The following is a 21169-nucleotide window of genomic DNA, read 5'->3' as shown; positions in this document are numbered from 1 at the left end:
TAGCCTTTTATTCCTATACCAGCTTATTTTAAGTTAAGCATAACACACACTTGATACTCAGTGTAGGTTTGTTAAAAGTATAGACATCTACCAAGACATTAACAAGGGACCATTATTGGTGTGGTGTTTTTTAACTTTTTTCTCTATATTTTTTTCACTCTTTTTATTTTCTATTTCAGTATATATATTGGGAAATATATTTTCCATTTTTAAAAGATATGGTACGTAATAGAGACAAGAAATAAATGCTTTGGTACATTTTGGAGCCAATCAGCTGGGTCAGATTGGGCCAGTTCATGATGCTTTGGCAACAAATCTCAGTGGCTTAGAAAAGCAAAAGTTTATTTCCTGAGGGACAGCTGGAGTTCTTTTACACCCAGTGTCTCAGATCCAAGCTTCCTCCACCTCTAAGTGGCTTCCAAAGTTGCTGCAGCCAGGGGAGGGACAGATGGAGGAGACTTGCCAGCTCTCACGAGCCTCAGCACACGTCACTTTGCCGTGGCTAAGACGAGTCACATGGCCCCAAGCTTCCTGCAAAGTACAGTAGAAAATGTAGAAGAATACCAATTGTCTCTAACATGCTATTTGTCACATTTTGGTAATTCTCACAGTATTTCAAGCTTTTTCATTTTATTTTACAGTTACTGTAATGAATGTATGTTGGATCCAGACTGTGGTTTTTGCTACAAGATGAACAGATCAACTGTCATTGACTCTTCCTGTGTTCCAGTTAATAAAGCATCTACAAATGAGGCAGCATGGGGCAGGTATGTCATTTATTATATACCATAATAACATGAAATAAGCTTTCAGAATGAAACCTTTTTATTACTATATTCCCTATGCTATACATTTCATCTTTGTGACTTAGTTATTTTATAACTGGAAGTTTATACCTTTTAATCCCTTCCACATTTCACTCATCCCCTCCAACCAAACTCCCCTCAGGCAACCACCAGTTTGTTCTCTGTATTTAAGAGTCTGTATTTTTGTTAGTTTTTTTCATTTGTTTGGTTTTTAGATTCTACATATAAATGAAATCAAATGGTATTTGTGTTTCTTCATCTGACTTACTTCACCTAGTCTGATTCCCACGAGGGCCACTCTTGTTGTCACAGATGCAAGATCTCATTTTTTTTTAATATTTGAGTAATATTCCATTGTGTATATATGCCACATCTTTATCCATTAACCTGTTGTTGGACATTTGGGTTGCTTTCATATCTAAACTATTGTAAATAGTGCTGCAGTAAACATAGAGGCGCATATATCTTTTGAAATTTGTGTTTTTATTTTCTTCGGGTAAATACCTCATAGAGGAATAACTGGATCACATGGTAGTTCTGTTTTTAATTTTTTGAGGAAACTCCATGTTTTTCATAGTGGGCCGCGCCAATTTGCATTCCCACCAACGGTGCACAAAGGTTCCCTTTTCTCCGCATCTTTGTGAACACTTGTTAGATCTTGTCTTTTTGATTCTAGCCAATCTGACAGGTGTGAGGTGCTATCTCATTGTGTTTTGATTTGCATTTCCCTGATGATTATTGATGTTGAGCATCTTTTCATGTGTCTCTTGGCCATCTGTATGTCTTCTCTGGAAAAATGTCTGTTTTGATATTGTGGCCATTTTTTTTTTTACACCAGATTGGTTTTTGAGTATTGAGTTTTATAAATTCTTTATATATCTTGGATGTTAACCCCTTTATCAGATATATATCACTTGTAGATATCTGCTCCCATTCACTATGTTGGCTTTTTGTTTTGTCGGTGGTTTCCTTTGCTATGCAAAAGCTTTTATCTCAGGGATGCAAGTGTGGTTTAATACTCATAAACCATTCATTGTGATACATTACATTAAAAAGAGGAAGGACAAAAACCATATGATTATTTCAGTAGATGCGAAAAAAGCATTTGACAAAATACGTTGTTCATGATAAAAAAAAAAAACTTTACACAAAGTGGGTTTAGAAGGAGCATACCTCAAACTAATAAAGTCCATATATGAAAAACCCAGAGCTAACATCATACTCAGTGGTGGAAAACTGAAAGCTTCTCCTCTAAATTCAGGAACAAGACAAAAATGTCCACTCTCACCACTTTTACTCAACACAGTACTAGAAATCCAAATTAAAGTAATCAGACGAGAAAAAGAAAAGGCATCCAACTTGGTAAGGAAGAAAACTGCCACTATTTGCAGATGACATGATACTATAAAGATTCCACCAAGTAACTATTAAAACTGAAAAATGAATTCAGTAAAGTTGTAGGATGTAAAATTGATACGCATTTTTATACCCTAATAACAAAGCAGCAGAAAAAGAAGAAAACAATTCTATATTCAGTTGCCCCCAAAGAACAAAAGCCTCAAAATAAATTTTACCAAGCAGATGAAAGACCCGTACTCCGAAAACTGAGAGATGATGATGAAAGAAATCAAAGATGACATAGACAAAATAGAAAGTTATACCATGCTCATGGATTGAAAGAATTAATATCATTAAAATGTGTATACTACCCAAAGCAATCTGTAGATTCATTGCAATCCCTATCAAAATACGAATTGCATTTTTCACAGAACCAGAACAAATAATCCTAAAATTTGTATGGAATAAAAAAAGACTTCAAATAGTCAAAGAAATCTTTAGAAAAAAGAACATAGCTGGAGGTATCACAATCCCAGATTTCGACAAAGCTGGTCCTGGCACAAAAATACACAGATCATTGGAACAGAACAGAAAGTCCAGAAATCCACGTTTTCTGGTCAATTAATCTATGACAAAGGAGGCAGGAATATACAATGGGGAAAGAGTCTCTTCAACAAATAGTGTTGGGAAACCTTGAAAGCTGTATGCAAAAGAATGAAACTGGATCGCTTTCATACACCATACATAAAAATAAACTTATAATGGATTAGACACCTCCTAAATGTGAGACCTAAAATCATAAAATTCCTAGAAGAAAACATAGGCAGTAATCTGATATGAGCCTTAGCACTATTTATGGCTGTGTCTCCTCAGGCAAGGGATACAAGCAAAAATAAACTATTGGGAGTAGTACACTAAAATAATAAGATTTTACCCAGCAAAGGAATAGGTCTTATTTTTTTGTTGTTGTTTATTTCTTTATTTTTATTTATTTTATTTATTTATTTATTTTGAGAAGAGAGAGAGCATGAGCAAGGGAGGGGCAGAGAGAAAGGGAGAGAGAGAATTCCAAGCAAGCTCTGTGCTGTCAGCATAGAAACATATGCAGGGCTGGATCTCACGAACTGTGACATCATGACCTAAACCAAAATCAAGAGTTGGACGCTCAACCAACTGAACCTTCTAGGCACCCAGGAACAATTCTTACTTTTATTTATTTTTATTTTTTAACAGACTTTTTCTTTTTTTAGTTTTATTTTATTTATTTGTTTTGAGAGAGAGAGAGTGAGTGACTGAGGGGAAGAGAGAGAAGGAGACAGGGGGTGGGGGCAGGGGAGGGGAGGGGAATCCCAAGCAGGCTCTGCACTGACAACACAGAGCCCAATGTGGGGCTTGAACTCACAAACCACTGAGATCAAGACCAGAGCCAGAGTCAGACGTTTAACCAACTGAGGCAAGTCTTATTTTTTAAACTTACAGAATGAGTATGTTTATAATCAGTGACTTCAATGACTGCAGTTCTTTTAAACTAGTCTTTTGAACAATCTTTTAAACTGATTTTCATAACAGTATTACTTTCCAGTGTATACTGGTGACAGAAGGGCATGAAACACTGCAGTTGTATGTTACACAAACTTAGAGTAGAAAGCACTCAAGCCTAGACTCCAGGAAATCCAGATTCCAGACCCAACTCTGTCCTAAGCTGTAGGAGTTTGTCTCTTGAGACAAATGTTCCTACATATTCCAAGGCGATTTCTCCCACTGCACATTGTTTAACTGCACCAGTAATTTTCAAACTCTGAAACTTAAGTAAAAGAGAATTTTGAAGTCAACATGAATATCACTTTAAATTCTTTCATGGAACTGTTGTTTTCTTTGAGTACTTTCCTGGAGTTTAGTGAAATTAAGCAATGTAATGATAAAAGTTGGCAGTCATTGGCATGTAATCAGTCTAGAAAGCTATAAACCTTTCTCTTTTTGACAGATTACATTGTGGTAGGCACATAAATGAAATATTTGTATAGAACAAATATTCCCCACATTTATGAACTAATACATATATCTATGCATGCAGAAAATATGTAAATATTCTTTGATATGGCTTTAACTTCTTGTATGTTCTAAATTCCCATAAAAAGAATAATATGCTCTTTTCCTGTCTGCCTCATAGAACTGAAGAAGGCAATGAAATCTGTAAAGTACTTGTAGCTCCTCAAAGCTGTAAAGTATAATGTATCATTATTAATCATAATGCTGTTGTCATTAATCATTTTATTAGGGAATTACTTCAAAGAAGAAGTAAATTATACAGTATTTGACTCAAAATCCAGACCACATTTTAAATATACTAATTACAAAGAAATATGTAAAAGAAATGCAATTATTACTTAAAATCAGAGCTTGAAAAGAGCTTCTTTTAAAAATACCCAGTGTATAATTTTCATCAGCCAAGCTTCATCAGTGAGTTAATTGATTAAATATTTCTGGATGTAATACTTCACAGTTTTAACCCTTATGATTCTTTTTTCAATAGACAAAAACTGAAAGTTTGCTTGTCTAAAATTATGAATATGTCATGAAATTTATCTATGTCATTTCCTGTACTTTGCAGAATTAACTTTAAAACATACTAGAAATGTGTACTAATGATAAAGGAGCACTAAAATTAGGCATTTCTCCTGTCCTCAGTAGAAGGTCTTGAGATCAGAGGCCTCAAAAGAGTAGTTTTGTTCTCACTATTTCACATAACAGATTGTACGGGTTCTTAATAGAAATGTATATTATTTCTTTTATGTTAACTTATTCTTACGTGTTATTTATATATTTAGACCATTATTCCTTGATTGCACTCACTACTAGAGAAAAGTGAGGCACAGATTATACGTAGGGAAAAATACAAATAGTTAAACAGTGTGTACAGAGAACTTTTAGGTTTGTAGAATATTCTTAGAATGATCTCAAACTCTCTACCACTCCCCTTCAAAAAAAAGAACAGGCTTTCTCACTCTTCTCTGTGTTGAGTGACAGGCCTCTTCTAGCTTAGCCACTGTAGTTGGCTGCTTCAATCTGTGCTAGGAAAAAGGCAGTTACCTTGAAAAATTCCTACAACAGATTTTCCATTTATAGGTAAACGACATTCATTATATTTTTGTTGGTTGATATCTTTTATACAGTGCCTTGGGGTAGAATTCTCAGGGCAAAGTCTACCATTGTCTTGTATTTGCATCTGAGATACACTGTTTATAGATATTTCGGGGTCAAGAATTGGGGAAATTCAGAGCCATATATCCTGATCTCTAACTGTAGCTATTTCCTGAACAGACACCAGCTGGAATAGTAATACCACTCATGATGGAGATAGTATGATGATTTTGGTGAACTCAGAATTGTCTCAAAATAACGAAAACCATTTGCCTATATAATCAACTATAATAAGCTGTAGGGGTGCCTGGGTAGCTCAGTCGGTTAAGTGTCCGACTCTCAGATTCGGCTCAGGTCGTGATCTCATGGTTCACGAGTTCGAGTCCCACATCAGGCTCTGCACTGATGGCACTGAGCCTGCTTGAGATTGTCTCTCTCCTAATTTCTCTGCCCCTCCCTGGCTTGTGCTTACTCTCTCTCTCTCTCTCTCTCTCTCTCAAAATAAATAACTTAAAAAAAAAGTTGGAAATAAAACTTTAAGTCAGCTGGCATGCTTTTCTAATATCTATGTTGTTAAATTTCAATAGGAAGTTTTTATTTAATCAGTTGTCTAAAGAAGATACATAATTGGCCAATAGGCATATAAAAAACTGCTCAACATCACTAATCATTAAGAAAATGCAAATCAAAACTATACTAGATACCATTTTATACCCATTAGGGTGGCCACTGTCAACAACATTGTTGTGGAGGATGTGGAGAAATTGGAAACTGGTACACTGTTGATGGAAATGTAAATTGGTGCAGCCACTATGGAAAACAGTGCAGTGGTTTCACGAAATTTTAAAAAAGAGAATTATATATCATCTGACAATTCCATTTATGAATATACATCGAAATGAATTGAAGGAAAGGTCCTAAAGAAATATTTGAATACCTATGTTCATGGCAGAACTATTCATAAAAGCCAAAGATGGAAGCAATGCAAGTGACAGGTGACAGATGCATGGAAAAAGAAAATGTGGCCTATATATTCAATGATGTATCATTCACTTAAGGAAATTATGGCACATAGTACAACATGGATGAATCTTGAAGTCATAAGATAAGTGAAGTGAGCCAGTCACAAAAATACATATGGCTCCACTAATATGTGGTACCCAGAGTAGTCAACAGAAAGAAGAATGGTCATTGGCACAGGCAGGGGGAAGTGGTGAATAGTGTGTTGTCGTTTAATGGGTGTGGGCTTTCAGTTTTGCAAAATGAAAGGCGTTTTGGAGATGGCTTCATACATCAAGATGAATATACTTAACACTACTAAACCGTACCATTTAAAATGGTTACAATTTGGAGCACCTGCATGGCTTAGTTGGTTAAGTGTCCGACTTTGGCTCGGGTCATGATCTCACAGTTCGTGAGTTCGAGCCCCTTATCAGGCTCTGTGCTGACAGCTCGGAGCCTGGAGCCTGCTTCTCTGTCCCTCCCCGCTCGTACTCTGTCTCTCCCTCAAAATAAATAAACGCTAAAAAAAATTTTAATAAATGAATAAATAAATAAAATGGTTAAAATTTTAAATGGCAAATTAAGATGCTAAGTTTTTGGGGCATCTGGGTGGCCCAGTCGGTTAAGCATCCGACTTCCACTTGGGTCATGATCTCGCAGTTACTGAGTTCGAACCCCTTATCAGGCTCTATGCTGACAGCTGGGACCTTGGAGCCTGCTTCAGATTCTGTGTCCCCCGTCTCTCTATCCCTCCCCCGCTCATGCTCTGTCTCTTTCTCTCCCCAAAATAAATAAACATTAAAAATTTTTTTTAAATGCTAAGTTTTATGTTAATGTGTATTTTACCACAATTAAAAATAAAAAAGTAAAACCCATAAAAAATTATTTAGCATACTTCTAGAAAATACACTGAATTTATGGAAAACATTCTCACCCTATCATCCCTTACACTGCCATATGCATCCCCTACACATGCAAATACAAGTTTCATGCACAGGTGAATTTGAGGGAGATCCCCAAGTGCCACAAATAACAGCAAGAGCAGCAAGCCTCAGGGAAATCCGGGAGCCCAGGGAATGTCAGAAGGGAAGCAAATCTTGAGAGTGAGAGGCCAGCATTTTAGCTGCTGAGGGAGATGAAGCCCCAGGCTCTGTCTCTGGAGCTATGCAGTGCTGTACAGGCTCTGAAATAGGGACAAGAAAATGTGTCGGGCTGGGCTGGGCTGGGTAAGCTGTAAACTTCTCTGCTGCAGGACCTTGATTAGAAATAGTGTCACACAGGAGAAAGGAAAGCCAAGAGCCATTACTGTGAGGAAATACAGGTTCTCACGTCACAGTGCCTATCCGTAGAGCCACCTCAGAAATAAACATGCAGTGGTCAGAACCCAGGACTTCCATGGAAGGCAACTCAGTAAATGTGAGAGGACCATCAGAAGTTACAAACTACATCAATTAATGAGGGAAAGAAGCCAAGTATGACAGAACGGAGAATCAATACCTAAAGAAGTTTGCATTACAAAAAAGATACGAAATTTTAAAAGCTGTTTGAAGAAATAAAGGAAATAGTATAATTTTGTCAATTATACTAACAGTTGCACACTTGATGTGTGCAGTGTATGTATATGTGCATGTATATGTGTATACACATATATAACAAATGTCATACTTATGCAAATTTTGCTAAAAATAAAAATAAACCTTGGAAAGCTAAAATTCTAGATAAATAACATAGAACGGGGTATGGGAACTTTTAGAAAAAAAAATCCATTTACATTCCTTTGTTTGTTTGCAGAAGGAAATGGAAATTATAATTAAGGTTTTCAGTTTGTTAATTATAAGTGTCAAAAATGTGAGTGTAGTCTTAAAAATATGTACTAGTGGGGGGGAAAAATAAAATCAAGCAAACTACTAAGATAAGAAAAGAGGAAAAACTATAGTTAAGGGAAATCACCAAAAAAATCAAAATTAAATGTAAATGCAATGGTTATTATAATAAAAATAAACCAATTAAACAACCTATGAAAGGCAAATATTCTCATACTGGATTTTTTTAAATGTAATGCTATTTACAAGAGATAATCTTAGAAAGGTTGGAAATATAGTGAAAAAAATTAGGTGTTAGTCAAGAAGACACAAAAAATACAGATTAGAGAATTTGGAAAACTAATAAACTTAATGTAACAGAAATAATGAACCTCATATAAAGAAAATTTTATCATTTTCAAGCAAACATTGAATACTTAAAAAGAGTTACCATAAAAGAATAGGGGCACCTGGGTTGCTTAGTCAGTTAAGAGCCCAACTTTGGCTCAGGTCATGATCTCACAGTTAGTGAGTTGGAGCCCCACATCAGGTTCTGTGCTGACAGCTCAGAGCCTGGAGCCTGTTTTCAACTCTGCGTCTCCCTCTCTCACTGCCCTCCCCCACTCATGCTGTCCCTCCCTCTCCCTTCCTCCCTCTCTCTTTCTCTCTCTCTCTCAAAAATAAATGAACATTAAAATTTTTTTGAAAAAAGTATAAGTTTAATGAGTTTGTATAAATACATATATAGTCTAATAAATTCTAAGTAAATTCAGATAATTGGTATGTAAAATATATTTTCTGAACAAAGTGCTCTAATACTGCAATGCAACATAAATATATTTATTGCCCTTTCTGCTTTTCTTCAGAAACTTTAGGAAAATGATCTTAAAATCAATTAATTGGTTAAGAAGAAATCATAGTGGAAAATAGGACATTAAATAAAATATATTTATTGCCCTTTCTGCTTTTCTTCAGAAACTTTAGGAAAATGATCTTAAAATCAATTAATTGGTTAAGAAGAAATCATAGTGGAAAATAGGACATAAAAAGAAATCATAGTGGAAAATAGGACACATAAAAGTGGAAAATAGGACATTAAAATGAAAAAATCCACAAGAAGTTAGAACTTGAATAGAAAATTAGCATGTAGAGTAAACAGAGATGGAAAATAAGAGAAAGAAAATAACAGAACGCAGAAAAATACTAGAAAGGATCAAAAAACAAAAGTTGGTTCTTAGAGAAGACTAATATAAATGGAGACATCTCTGGCATTACTGGTAGAGGAGAGGGAAGGCACAGAGAAGCGATACTTAGAATGAATAAAAAAGGTATATAACAACAGATAATAAAAATGTAAAAATCATGTGCAGTGCATTTGAAATAATGTGCAGTGCATTTGAAAACAGATAAACTGGACAGCTTTCTAGGGAAAAATACAACTTTCCAAAACCAAATCAACATCTCTGTGAAGTGTAATTTTCATTCCCATTAAACAGATGAAGACAGTGGAACTTAGAGGGTCTCAGTGACTTTCTCAAAATCAAAAGCCAGCCAGTAAGTCCACCACTTTTAGGGGAGCAAAAATGGGTAGTAGGAAAATACACATTTTAGAGTCAGGTAGATTCTAATTTCAGCCTTTATCATTTACCTCGTAAGTGGCACCCGGACAGTCTGGGCTTCTCTGAGCCCTATTTCTTATCTATACGTTGGGAATAATACAGTTGCTGTGTTGAACAATATGGCTTTTATAACGATCAAGTAAGAGTCTATCTGAAGACATTTTTAAATGTAGCAGTAACCTGCGCAACTGTTAGTAGTAAGTATCCTGTACTAATTTTTTTTCTTAGATTCTTAGAATGCAATTTTTTTCTTAGATTCTTAGATTCAATAACACTTTTTCTAAATTAGAATAAACACTTCCTAACAGGTAAGTACATTAAAATGCTTTCTATTTATTTCTGCGTCTCTTCATCCACCTCCCTATCTCCTGGCTCTCTATATACACAGAACCATAAATAATCTCTTCTGGAACTTCAGACATCCTGACTCTTTAAAAGTATTGCTAATGAGGCATACTTAATGTGCTGATTCAGTATTTGTTTCCTATAATACAACATTTTCGCTCTGTAATTAGCACACTAAAATAGCTAGATAGAGCCCCTATTTGGCAGTTCATTGTTCTAACTCACACTGAATGCCTGGTTTATTGTATTCATTCAGCAGAGATACTTTTCTCAAAGCTGCACTCTGATACAACACCCAGACTTATTTTTCCCAGCATCCACCCCACTCCCACATGGAAGTCTCGTCAACTGAAACCCTTGCTATTACCCTAATAGCTACTGTGATTTCCTACCTCTATGCCTGTCCTCAGTCTGTGCTTTCTGCCTAGAATTGACCCTCCTTCTCCCTCTTTTTGATCTCTGCCTAACTTCTAACCATTTTGCCCAGATCAGATGTCATTTTTTTCCTTGCAGTCTCTCTGATTAGCCCCAGGAAACAATGCTTGTGATATCCTCTGCTTGGTCTCCAGCACTCCTCTGTTAACTTACATGATAATTATACTGTCTTATATGTTAGTGATTTGGGTTTGGATATAGCTTCACTTCCAGATTATAAATTCCAATGTCTGTATCCTGCTCTGTTTTTAATCCCTTGGTGCCTTGTACATTCAGGCATTCGACAATAACTGTTCACTGACAGAATGGAAAAGGCTGCCATCACTGGAAAATAGATAAGGGTTTCAAAGTACTGCAGTTCCAAATGAAAGGCTATGGTGTTCCAACTGTAGTGAAATCTTCTACATTCATACTTATTTCCAGGAAAGAGAATCTCTGAAGGAAAAATGAGTGATGCTATTTTAATGAACAGTATTAAAGGTTTACCTGGTAGTAATTAAAACACTAAAAAAGTTTAAAAAATAAAACACCACTGGCTTCAGGGATGCATCCTCTATAATGCATGTCGTCACACTACATGAAAAATAATTTTTAAAAATTATTGGAAGAAATATTCAGCACACTTCCTCCGGATAGTCACTGGTATGCAGGGGAAGCAGTGTATCTATGTGAGAGTATAGGATCAAGTGGTATTAGGAAACCAGGCCAAATAGCCAAAAACAGGATTTTCCCTTCATCACCTCTTTTTTTTTTTTTTTTTTAATTTTTAAAGGAACATATGGGTACCTTTAAAGGTACATATAAAGGTACTATTTTGCATTTATAAAGAGAAATTTATTTTATAATTAATAAACTATATCAGTATCAATATATTCATGTAGAAGATTGATGTTTTTATTAGTTATTAAGAATTTAAAATCAGGTTGTGCTTCTAAATCAATGATCATATAGTTCACAATTTTTGCTAGCATACACTAAGTGAAGTAGAGAGAGAATCTAATATAGAATATTTTAATCCATTTTACTTTTTAAATTACACTTTTCTTCATGTCTTTGCTTAAATAGACATCAGTATGCTAGATACTGCCTTTAAGATCTGTAACTCTACACTATGTATTTGTAAGTTTCATCTATCCATAAGTAATTCACAGGCCTCTGGATTCTTCTTTTTTCAAGCCCAGAAACTTAACCTATCTTGGATTTAGTGACCTTATTACACAGAATGATGCTGTTTAGGTTGCAAAGTATACAATCAGAAAAGCAAAACATTTCTGAATAATTTATCTCCCTATTCCATGTTAATTTATCCAATTTCCTTTTTTTTAATTTTTTTTAATGGTTTTATTTTTGAAAGAGAGAGAGAGAGAGAGAGAGACAGAACGCAAGCTGGGAGGGGCAAAGAGAGAGGGAGATACAGAATCTGAAGCAGGCTTCAGACTCTGAGCTGTTAGCACAGAGCTCAGGCCAACCTCGAACTCGTGAACCGTGAGATCATGACCTGAGTTGAAGTCAGGCCCTCAACCGACTGAGCCACCCAGGCGCCCCTAATTTATCCAGTTTCTTAGTTGACATTTAATTGTAATGATAAGCACATTTTAACAGTTTTATCCAAGTAGTAATACTTACAATGTATTTGACTACACTTCATCTTAGGCCAAAACTTTACATTTCTAGTCCAGTCCTTGTTCTGTTTATGTTTTTAGTATTATTCTTCAGTTCATACTTCATTTGTAAAGGAGTCTGACAGTTATTTCTCACTAAAAAAAGACTAAAGAAAACTGTGAGACTCAAGGCCAAGAACTGAATTGCACGTGCTTGGTAAATATAAAATACCAATGGCAGGTCTCGGTTCAGCAAATAATGGTGCATTTAAGCAGAAGATGTGCTGCTGCAGAGATGAAGTCTGGGGAGGTTGGGATTTGCCAAAAACGGGGGTCAGGTCAGTGGGAACAAGAGGAAGAAAAATAAATGGCTGGAGCTGATACTGGATATGTGAGTGTGAATTCAACTGTTAGCCTTATTTAGGAATTTTAATTTGATATTTATAGGTATGTTTTATAGCTGTGGAAAGCATACTGGCAATTGTTTTAGGTAAATGACTTTATGTCATACCTGAATGTGGATACGAAATGTTATCACATAGTGAGAGAGAGTTCTTTTCCAAATATTCTGAATAAATTAAGAAGAAAATCGGTTGGCACTAGTGTGATTTTAATGCTTGGCAGGAAACATTATCTAACTAGAAATTAATAGCATTGTGGTTTTTTTTTTTTACATAACTATCTTCTATTCTTGGCAAGTGTGGTGGATTGTATTATTGTTCAGAATATCTGCTGCACTAGCTAGGGAAGGATTAGATTTTTCGGGCCCATTACGTCTATCCACATGACTTGCTCTGGCCAAAGAAGTGAGAGTGGAACCATTCCATGCCACATTTTTTTTTTTTTTAAGAGAGAGAAAGAAAGAGAGATGGTGGGGAGGGGCAGAGAGAGAGAGGGAGAGGGAGAGTCCTAGGCAGGCTCCCTTCTCCTCGTGGAGCCTACATGGGGCTCAGTCCCACAACCCTGGGATCATGACCTAAGCCGAAATCAAGAGTTGCACACTCAACCAACCGACTGAGTCACCCAGGCACCCCCAAGCCATGCCACTTCTAAACTGAAGTTTTAAGAGCAAGGATTTCTCATGTCCTCTTTTTCTTCTGCAGTATAGTTGGCAATGTCCCAGAAGGGGACTATGCCCTAGTAGGTGTTCCATTAGTTTTGGTCACAGAGTAGAGGAAATGTGGAGTGGAAGTGTAACTGACCTCAGATGGACCTGTCTGTAGCATACAACATTTTAGCCCCAATTATGGCACTGGGATTTGGGGCTCTTTTCTTACCTCCGTATAACTTCTCTTCTGACTGAGAAAGCCGGATCAGCTGTACATCACAGTGGAAGAGGCATAAATTTTTTAATACAAGTTTTAAAAGGAAGCTCATTTCCACAAAAGAAAAAACTGTTAAATAACAGTACAGGAAAACAATAAATATGGGAAACAATCACAAGGGGATTGATTACAAATGCCTTCAGTTTGGGGAATACTTCTATAGGGGTAGAGGGTTGGTAAGGTTCTTAAGGAGGGACTAATGTAAATGGCTTTGGGTTTAAAAGATAAAATCCTGATAGAAAGGGAAGGAAGAATTTTAAAGAACAGGTGGAAGGAGGGTAAGGCTTTAATATAAGGGGTGTGGAAGGATGGTATCTGCATTTTAAAATGTATTATATATTTTAATAAAGACATTCAACAGATTATACATGTTGCTATGATACAGAAAGAAGAACAGCATTTGAAATCCAAATACGTTCAGAAAGTTTCCTGCCAGAGAGCACGTGTGAACTAAAATCCAGGTTTTCAAGTACTGTGGTCCTTCCTACACTCATGATTTCAGCAGTGGCTTTAAAAGAAATCAACAAAATTATTTTTCCACTTCTAAATCTGGGCTTGCAACACGTACCATTTGTACAACCACGTCATAGCATTTGGAATTCGCATAGACATTCACGAAGCAGCACCCTTTGGAATTCCCGCTGCTGCAAAACAGTGCCGGAGGGGCACCTATAAACTGTCGGAACACAGTACTCTGTACTGGGATTTTTAGGAAGAGTTCTCTGTAATACCCTTCTCTATATGATCACTTGTCCTCTCCTATGAGAAGTGCTGTCTTGTTTTATCTAAGAATATTATTTTTATTTTTTTTTTTATTTGAGAAAGAGCACATGCAAGTGGGGGAGAGGGGCAGAGACAGAGAAAGTCTCCTAAGCAGGCTCCACACTCAGCGCAGAACCAGACGCGGGGCTCAGTCCCACAACCCTGGGATCATGACCTGAGTCGAAATCAAGAGTCAGGTGTTTAACCGACTTAGCCACCCAGGAGCCCCAAAGAGTATTGTTTTTAAAATAAAGAGTTCCCAGTGTTAGCCAGCTTTACTTTCGATTTCAGAGGTGTATGTGTCCTGGAACCCTCTGAAAAATAAAACAGATAAAAATTTATTTTAACTTTTGTTGTTTATTTGGTGTGTGAGTTTTGGGGTAAAGGTTGGATATAGACCTGCATGAAAAAAAAACTCAACTATTAATATTCTTGTGTTTAATTATTGGTATGTTGAATTTTATAACAGAATTCAAATTCGGTCCACATTTGTATGGCCTCTAGGTGGAACTACAGAGAGGCTTTTTGTGCATTCATTTTATAATATTAATATTTGATATTGTGCTACATGCTATTAGAAATGTATTAAAAATACATAGAGGTTACCTCAAGGTTTATAATCCAGGACAGATAGATAGCAACATTTAAACAAGTTTACTTTAAAGTTACTGTAAAGAAACTAATGTTTCTTTTACAAATATATAAAGAAAAATATTTACCAAGTATATACTGCTTAGGGTCAATCACATTTAAGGAGAGAAGGTTTTATGAAAATGAGTTGTAGAATCTGCAACATTTTAAAACTCAATCCTGGCTTTTAGGAATCTCAGATAATGGAAAGCTTGAGGAATAAAAGTTTCTGGCAAACTGTAGGGCAGAGTATTTCACATACAAAATATAGACTAGATATTTACAAAATTATGTGTTCCTACCTTAGAAAATATTTTTAGAGAGAGAGAATCCCCTCTCTCACAATGGCTTACTTGAACTGCCCATGACATAACTGAGGAAAAAGTATCCAAACAATAAATTCACTTATAAATCATTAATTTATGAGCTTTTAAAGCTCATGAAAATGCATTAACATTTTTAGTTTTATTGAGGTATGAATAACAAAAATGGTATATATTTAGGGTGTATAACATGATTTTTTAGGTGTCTAACATGATTTAATATATGTATACATTGTACATTTAATATATGTATACATTGTGTACCTTCAAGTTAACACATCCAGCACCTCACGCAGGAACTGTATGTATGTGGTGAGAATATTCAAGATTTACTCTCTTAGAAAATGTCAAGTATTCATTACAGCATTATTAACTATAACCACCATGCTGTACATTCCATCCCAGAATTTATTCATCTCGTAACTGAAAGTTTGTGCCCTTTGATCAGACTCGCATTTCCCCACCTCTCAGCCCCTGGCAACTACCATTCATTCTACTTCCTGGTTCTGTGAGCTTGACTGTTTTAGATTCCACATATAAGTGGATCACATGGTATTTGTCTTTCTGCATGTGATTTTTTTTAAGTTTATTTATTTTGAGAAAGAGAGAGAGAGACTGAGAGCATAAGTGGGGGAGGGGCAGAGAGAGAGGGAGACAGAATTGGAAGCAAGCCGCATACTGACAGTGCAGAACCTGATGTGGGGCTCACACTCCCAAACCACAAGATCATGACCTCAGCCAGAGTCGGACGCTTGACCAACTGAACCATCCAGGCACCCCTTTCTGCATCTGATTTATTTTACTTAGCATAATGACCTTCTGGTTCATCCATTTTGTCACAAATGGTAGGACTTCCTTCTTTTTATGTTTGAATAACACTGCATTGTGTACACATGTGTGCCCATTGACGCACATGATATTCTTTTTATCCATCTACCTATGGACACTTAGGTTGTTTCCATATCTTGGCTCTTGTGAATAATGCTTCAATGAAGTTATTTTTCTTGACAAAAATTTCATTGGAAGCTAAAAAATGAGATTGATGTGTGATTCATGGATACCCATTATTCAAGCCATCAAAACTTCTGAAGCATCAGGGATATGAAACTATTGTTCATGTAACTATAATGTTTTGTCTTCTGTGGGTGCAGACTGGCTGACTGGGAATGGAAAATCACATTTATTTTAATATTGAGCTTTTAGGAAGTTCTTGATTATGCAGACCTATTGTTATTTTTTAATTATCTGGCTTAGGAAGTAGGTGATCAGAATTCTCAGGAGAATCAAGGGATGTGAGGAAGGGGCAGAGCAAAGTAAAAAAAAAAATTAATGTTTATTTTTGAGAGAGAGTGAGGGAGGGAGGAGCAGAGAGAGAGGGAGACAAGAATCCCAAGCAGGCTCCACTCTGTCAATGCAGAGCCTGATGCAGGGGTCGAACTCACAAGTGAGATCATGACCTGAGCTGAAATCCAGAGTCAGCCACCCAGGTGCCCTGCAAAGTCAACGTTTTGTATGTCAGTAACATCTGAAACTTTTCTACATCTGTGTGTTCAAACTGTAGTTATCATCTGGGAGAAAATGTGTATGAAACTTAACATCTACATTTATTCTGCACATTTAATTATTCAACATTGACTGAACTGCTTATAGTCTAAAATAGGATTGTAAAACTTGGTGTTTGTAAAAACTTGGAAGAGGTCAACCAGAACAGATATATGCAAAAAAAGAATTCCAAAGGTGTGTACAAAGCAGAGAAATGCCCTTGCCCTGGGCAGTATTACACAGCTACATTTAGTAACACCAAAGTTAAAGGATGCATTTGTCCAGAACATCTTCCTCCCTGTAATTGAGCTATTATTGTCAGTTCTTCATTGATTCATAAGATATCTGATACTTGGTAGCAGTGAACATTTTAGCAAATAGTTCTTGATCTGTTATTACAACTCTGCTCCTTTAATAGAAGTTAGGAAGGTACATAGAAATATTTCATGTCTCTTACAGTTAAAGCAGGAAACATATTTAGTAGTGCTGCTATTCAGTTAAGTCTGAGAACTTTAAAGTGATTACTTCTGTCTGCCCTAAGCCAGAAAGGAGGCAAGCTCTAGGGTGCGACATGTGAATGTAAAGGAAGAAAGTTTTTTCTCTACGCATCTTCGGTTCTGGGCTGGGTTCTAGAATAAGACATTTTAACAAGGGAAAACAGAAGCTTGTCAGCCTGTGTGTATCATATATGTGAGAGAAACTCAGGAACAAGGAACTCAAAGACATGACTTAGAATTCAGGTTTATGTAGCATCTTCAACAAAGAACAATAAATTATTAGAGAAGTGACAAGACAGAGGAAAGGACCTTGAGTCTCAAGAGGTGGTGAATTGTAGGAAGGCAAATATATGGGAAAGGAGTGGGAGATGAAAGCTAGTTTAGTAAAGTTGGTTGTATAGATGTCTCTGGTGCCATCTCCATGCTGATGGGGATCTAAAGTTGCCCTGTGATTAAGTTTTGTCCTTCCAGGTAGGGAAGGAGGGACACCTTTGTAAATTTATATCCTGCTTTTAGGCACATAGGGTGAGGGCAGAGAGCTTTCCCTGCATTTACTCTTCTTACTTGCCTTCAGCTCAGAATCTCAAAGGCATATTTTGGCGAGACATATTCCAGTTACCTTCATTTGGCACAACTGGGAAGAGAAGGGGGATCACACACCCAGGGATGTCACTTGGATCAGAGTGGTGACCCAAGGAACCTCTCCAGCAGAGTAGGAATGCAGTCAATTAAGAGTTACTGGTAGATGAATAAAGAGGCGGCAATTGTTATCACAAAGGTATCCAAATTGGAAAGACAGAGAAGAAACTAGAGGAAAATAGAATTAAGATAAAATGAGACAAGCCTAGAGAAGTTCAAGGAACGTGTATCTTGAAACCATCTCAGAAAACACTGTGAGAACATAATCAGCCTTCCCTGTATTGAGTGTTCTTTGCAGATCTCTCTGGACTGGGCAAGGAACTGACTTTGAAGTAAATAGAATTACCCCAGGCATATTGACAAAGTCCTAATAAGACTGACAGCTTTGAGTTTTTCATATTGATATCTATATACCCTGGAATATTTAATATATATAAAAAGCTGAAGATAAAATGGTGTATATAGCGTTAAATGTTACTATCTACTGTGTACAAATAACTCTTCTACTAATGTGCATGCGGGGTGCTGTATCTGTGATTGATTACACCCCTGAGCCGTCATCAGTTGCTTTCCTCAATTGGCTTCTATAAATATTTCATGTCCTGTAGTGCAGCAGTTCCGTTTCAGGGAAGGCATTGTTTTCTGCATTAAGTGAGGAGCTAATTTATGCTTATAAATTATTGAATATTCTGTATCTGTGGAGCAGATGATCCACAACCAGAAGCTGGCAGAGCCCATCCTAAACAGAAAGAGGGATGGAGCTGACCATCCTGTCTGTGGCTTTACTTGTGATTGTAACAGCCCTGTGACCTTGGCTAGCAACCTCCTCATCCCGCCCCAACACATACAGACACCACCTCCAGTATAAAAACATACAACCCCCTGATCATGAGTTAGTATCATTCTTTAAAAAGAGACTTTCTGGCCCTCTGAATTTGTTCTGAGTACTCCAGAGATGTTCAAAGAACTTTGTTTTCCCAAACTTAGAGAACTCGTTTGTCTTACAGATCAAAGATTAGATGACATGTTCTGTGCATGCTGCTGTTTTAAAACAAGAAGGATAAAGTCACTCACTACCTATATATTCTTTTATTACATTTTTTCCCTCAACACATTTGTGGGTCTTGGCATTCTGAAATTGGGAATGAGCTAAACCATATCAGAATAATAATATGCTTGCCCCAAATATAATAAATGATCAAGCATACCTAGTATATTAGATATAAAACAAATTCAAAACACATGATCCTTTAAACATTTTTATTAAAGTCTTGTAAACTCTTAAAAATAGTAATATTCAGAATTCTGAACTCAGTAGAGCATTGGTTTTCACCAGCTTAACCAACTCCTAGAGCTTTAGTAGAATAAAGGCAAATGGGTAGAAGTTCTGGCAGCTTAGCCCAGAGAGACCCATGAAAAGGCAGGTTTATTTGTTTTTTAATGTAGTACTTTTTAAATTTAGATGAATTTTCTTTTACATTCTAAAATAAAGCCATGGCAGTTTAGTATTTCTGGACAGCCCTAGCCCATTATGTCTCATCTCCTCCTTCACCCTCTGAGCAAAGAAAAAACATTTTTTTAATTGAAGTATAATTAGCATACACTTCTATTATTTTAGGTGTACAACATACAATTCTATACATTCCTCAGAATGCACCACAGTAAGTGTAACCACCATCTCCTAGCACTTAATGTTACTATATTCCTTATTCTGTGTTTTTCACCTCTGTGACTTACTTTATTACAACTGGAAGTTTATACCTCTTAATTGCCTTTATTTATTTCACACATCATGCCACCCACCTCCCTTCTGGCAACTACTGGTTTGTTCTCTGTACTTAAATGTCTGAGGTTTCCGACTTGTGTCTACATTAGTTTGTTTTGTTTCTCCGTCCACCTATTAGTGAAATCTTACGGTATTCATCTTTGTCTGACTTATTTTACTTAGCATTATACCTTCTAAGCCCATATTGTCACAAATGACAAAACTCGTGTGTGTGGTTTTTTTTTATGGCTGAGTAATATTTCTTTGCGCGCGTGCGCGCACACACACACACATCTTTATCCATTCATCTATCAGTGGACACTTAGGTTGTTTCCATATATTACCTTTGTAAATAATGCTGCAGTAAGCATACAGGCGCATATATCTTTTTGCATTAGTGTTTTTGTTTTCTCTGGGTAAATATGCAGTAGTAGAATTGCTGCATCACATGGTATTTCCGCTTTTAATTTTTTGAGGAACTTCAATACTATTTTCCACAGTGGCTGTACCAATTTACATTCCCACAAGCAGTATATGAGGGTTCCCTTTTCTCACATCCTCATCACCACTTATTTCTTGTCTTTTTTATTCTAACCATTCAAACTGAATAGGAAGTAATATCTCATTGTGGTTTTGACTTGCATTTCCCTGGTGATTAGTGACATTGAGCATCTTTTCATATGTCCATTGACCACCTATATATCTCCTTTGGAAAAATGTCTACTCAGGTCTTCTGCCTATTTCTTAATCAAATTGCTTGGAGGTTTTTTGTTTGTGGAGCAATTTTAATCAAATTGCTTGGAGGTTTATGTTCTTACAGATTTTTGGATATGAGCTCCTTATCAGATATATCTTCTCCCATACAGTAGGTTGCATTTTGGTTTTGTGGATTGTTTCTTGGCTGTGCAAAAGTTTTTTTTTTTTTGGCATATTCCCAAAGGTTTATTTTTGCTTTTGTTCCCCCTTTTCGTGAGGAGACATATCCGTTAATTGGTTGCTAAAGATGATGGGCAACAGGATTACTGCTTGTGCTCTCTTCTAGGGTTTTTATGGTTTCAGGTCTCACATTTAGGTCTTTAATCCATTATGAGGTTTTTTTTGTTTTGTTTTGTTTTTTTTTATGGTGTGAGAACATGGTCCAGTTTCATTGTTTTGCATATAGCTTTCCAGTTTCCCTAACATAATTTATTGAAAAGAGTGTCTTTCCCCATTGTATATTCTTGATTCCGTTGTAGCAAATTAATAGATCACATACATATGGGTTTATTTCTGGGTTCTCTTATCCTTTTGATCTATGTGTCTGTTTCTGTGACAGTACTCTGCGGCTTTGATTGCTATAGCTTTACAGTATATCTTGAAATCTGTGTTTGTGATACCCCCAGCTATGTTCTTTATTCTCAAGATTGCTTTGGCTGTTTCAGGTCTTCTGCGATTTCATAGAAATTTTAGGATTATTTGTTCTGTGAAAAATGCTGTTGGTATTTTGATAGGGATTGCATTGAATCTTTAGATTGCTTTGAGTAATATAAACATTTTAACGATATTAATTTTTCTAATCCGTGGGAATATTTTCCCATTTGGGTCATCTATTTCCTTC

General features: G+C 36.3%; 1 protein-coding gene across 1 annotated transcript in view; it reads left to right on the top strand.

The window, feature by feature from the left end:
* The window catches only part of SLC2A13 (solute carrier family 2 member 13), a 381073-nt gene that overhangs the window by 296373 nt on the left and 63531 nt on the right, over positions 1-21169 (top strand). Inside the window, exon 7 of the mRNA XM_045465179.1 lies at positions 642-767. Within this exon, the coding sequence (XP_045321135.1) occupies positions 642-767 (126 nt within the window). The remainder of the gene's footprint in view (positions 1-641; positions 768-21169) is intronic.

This window comes from Leopardus geoffroyi, chromosome B4, assembly GCF_018350155.1.
Source record: "Leopardus geoffroyi isolate Oge1 chromosome B4, O.geoffroyi_Oge1_pat1.0, whole genome shotgun sequence".
Lineage (NCBI taxonomy): Eukaryota > Metazoa > Chordata > Mammalia > Carnivora > Felidae > Leopardus > Leopardus geoffroyi.
Note: the sequence above shows the minus strand (reverse complement) of the source record. Positions and strands in the feature narration are given on the sequence as shown.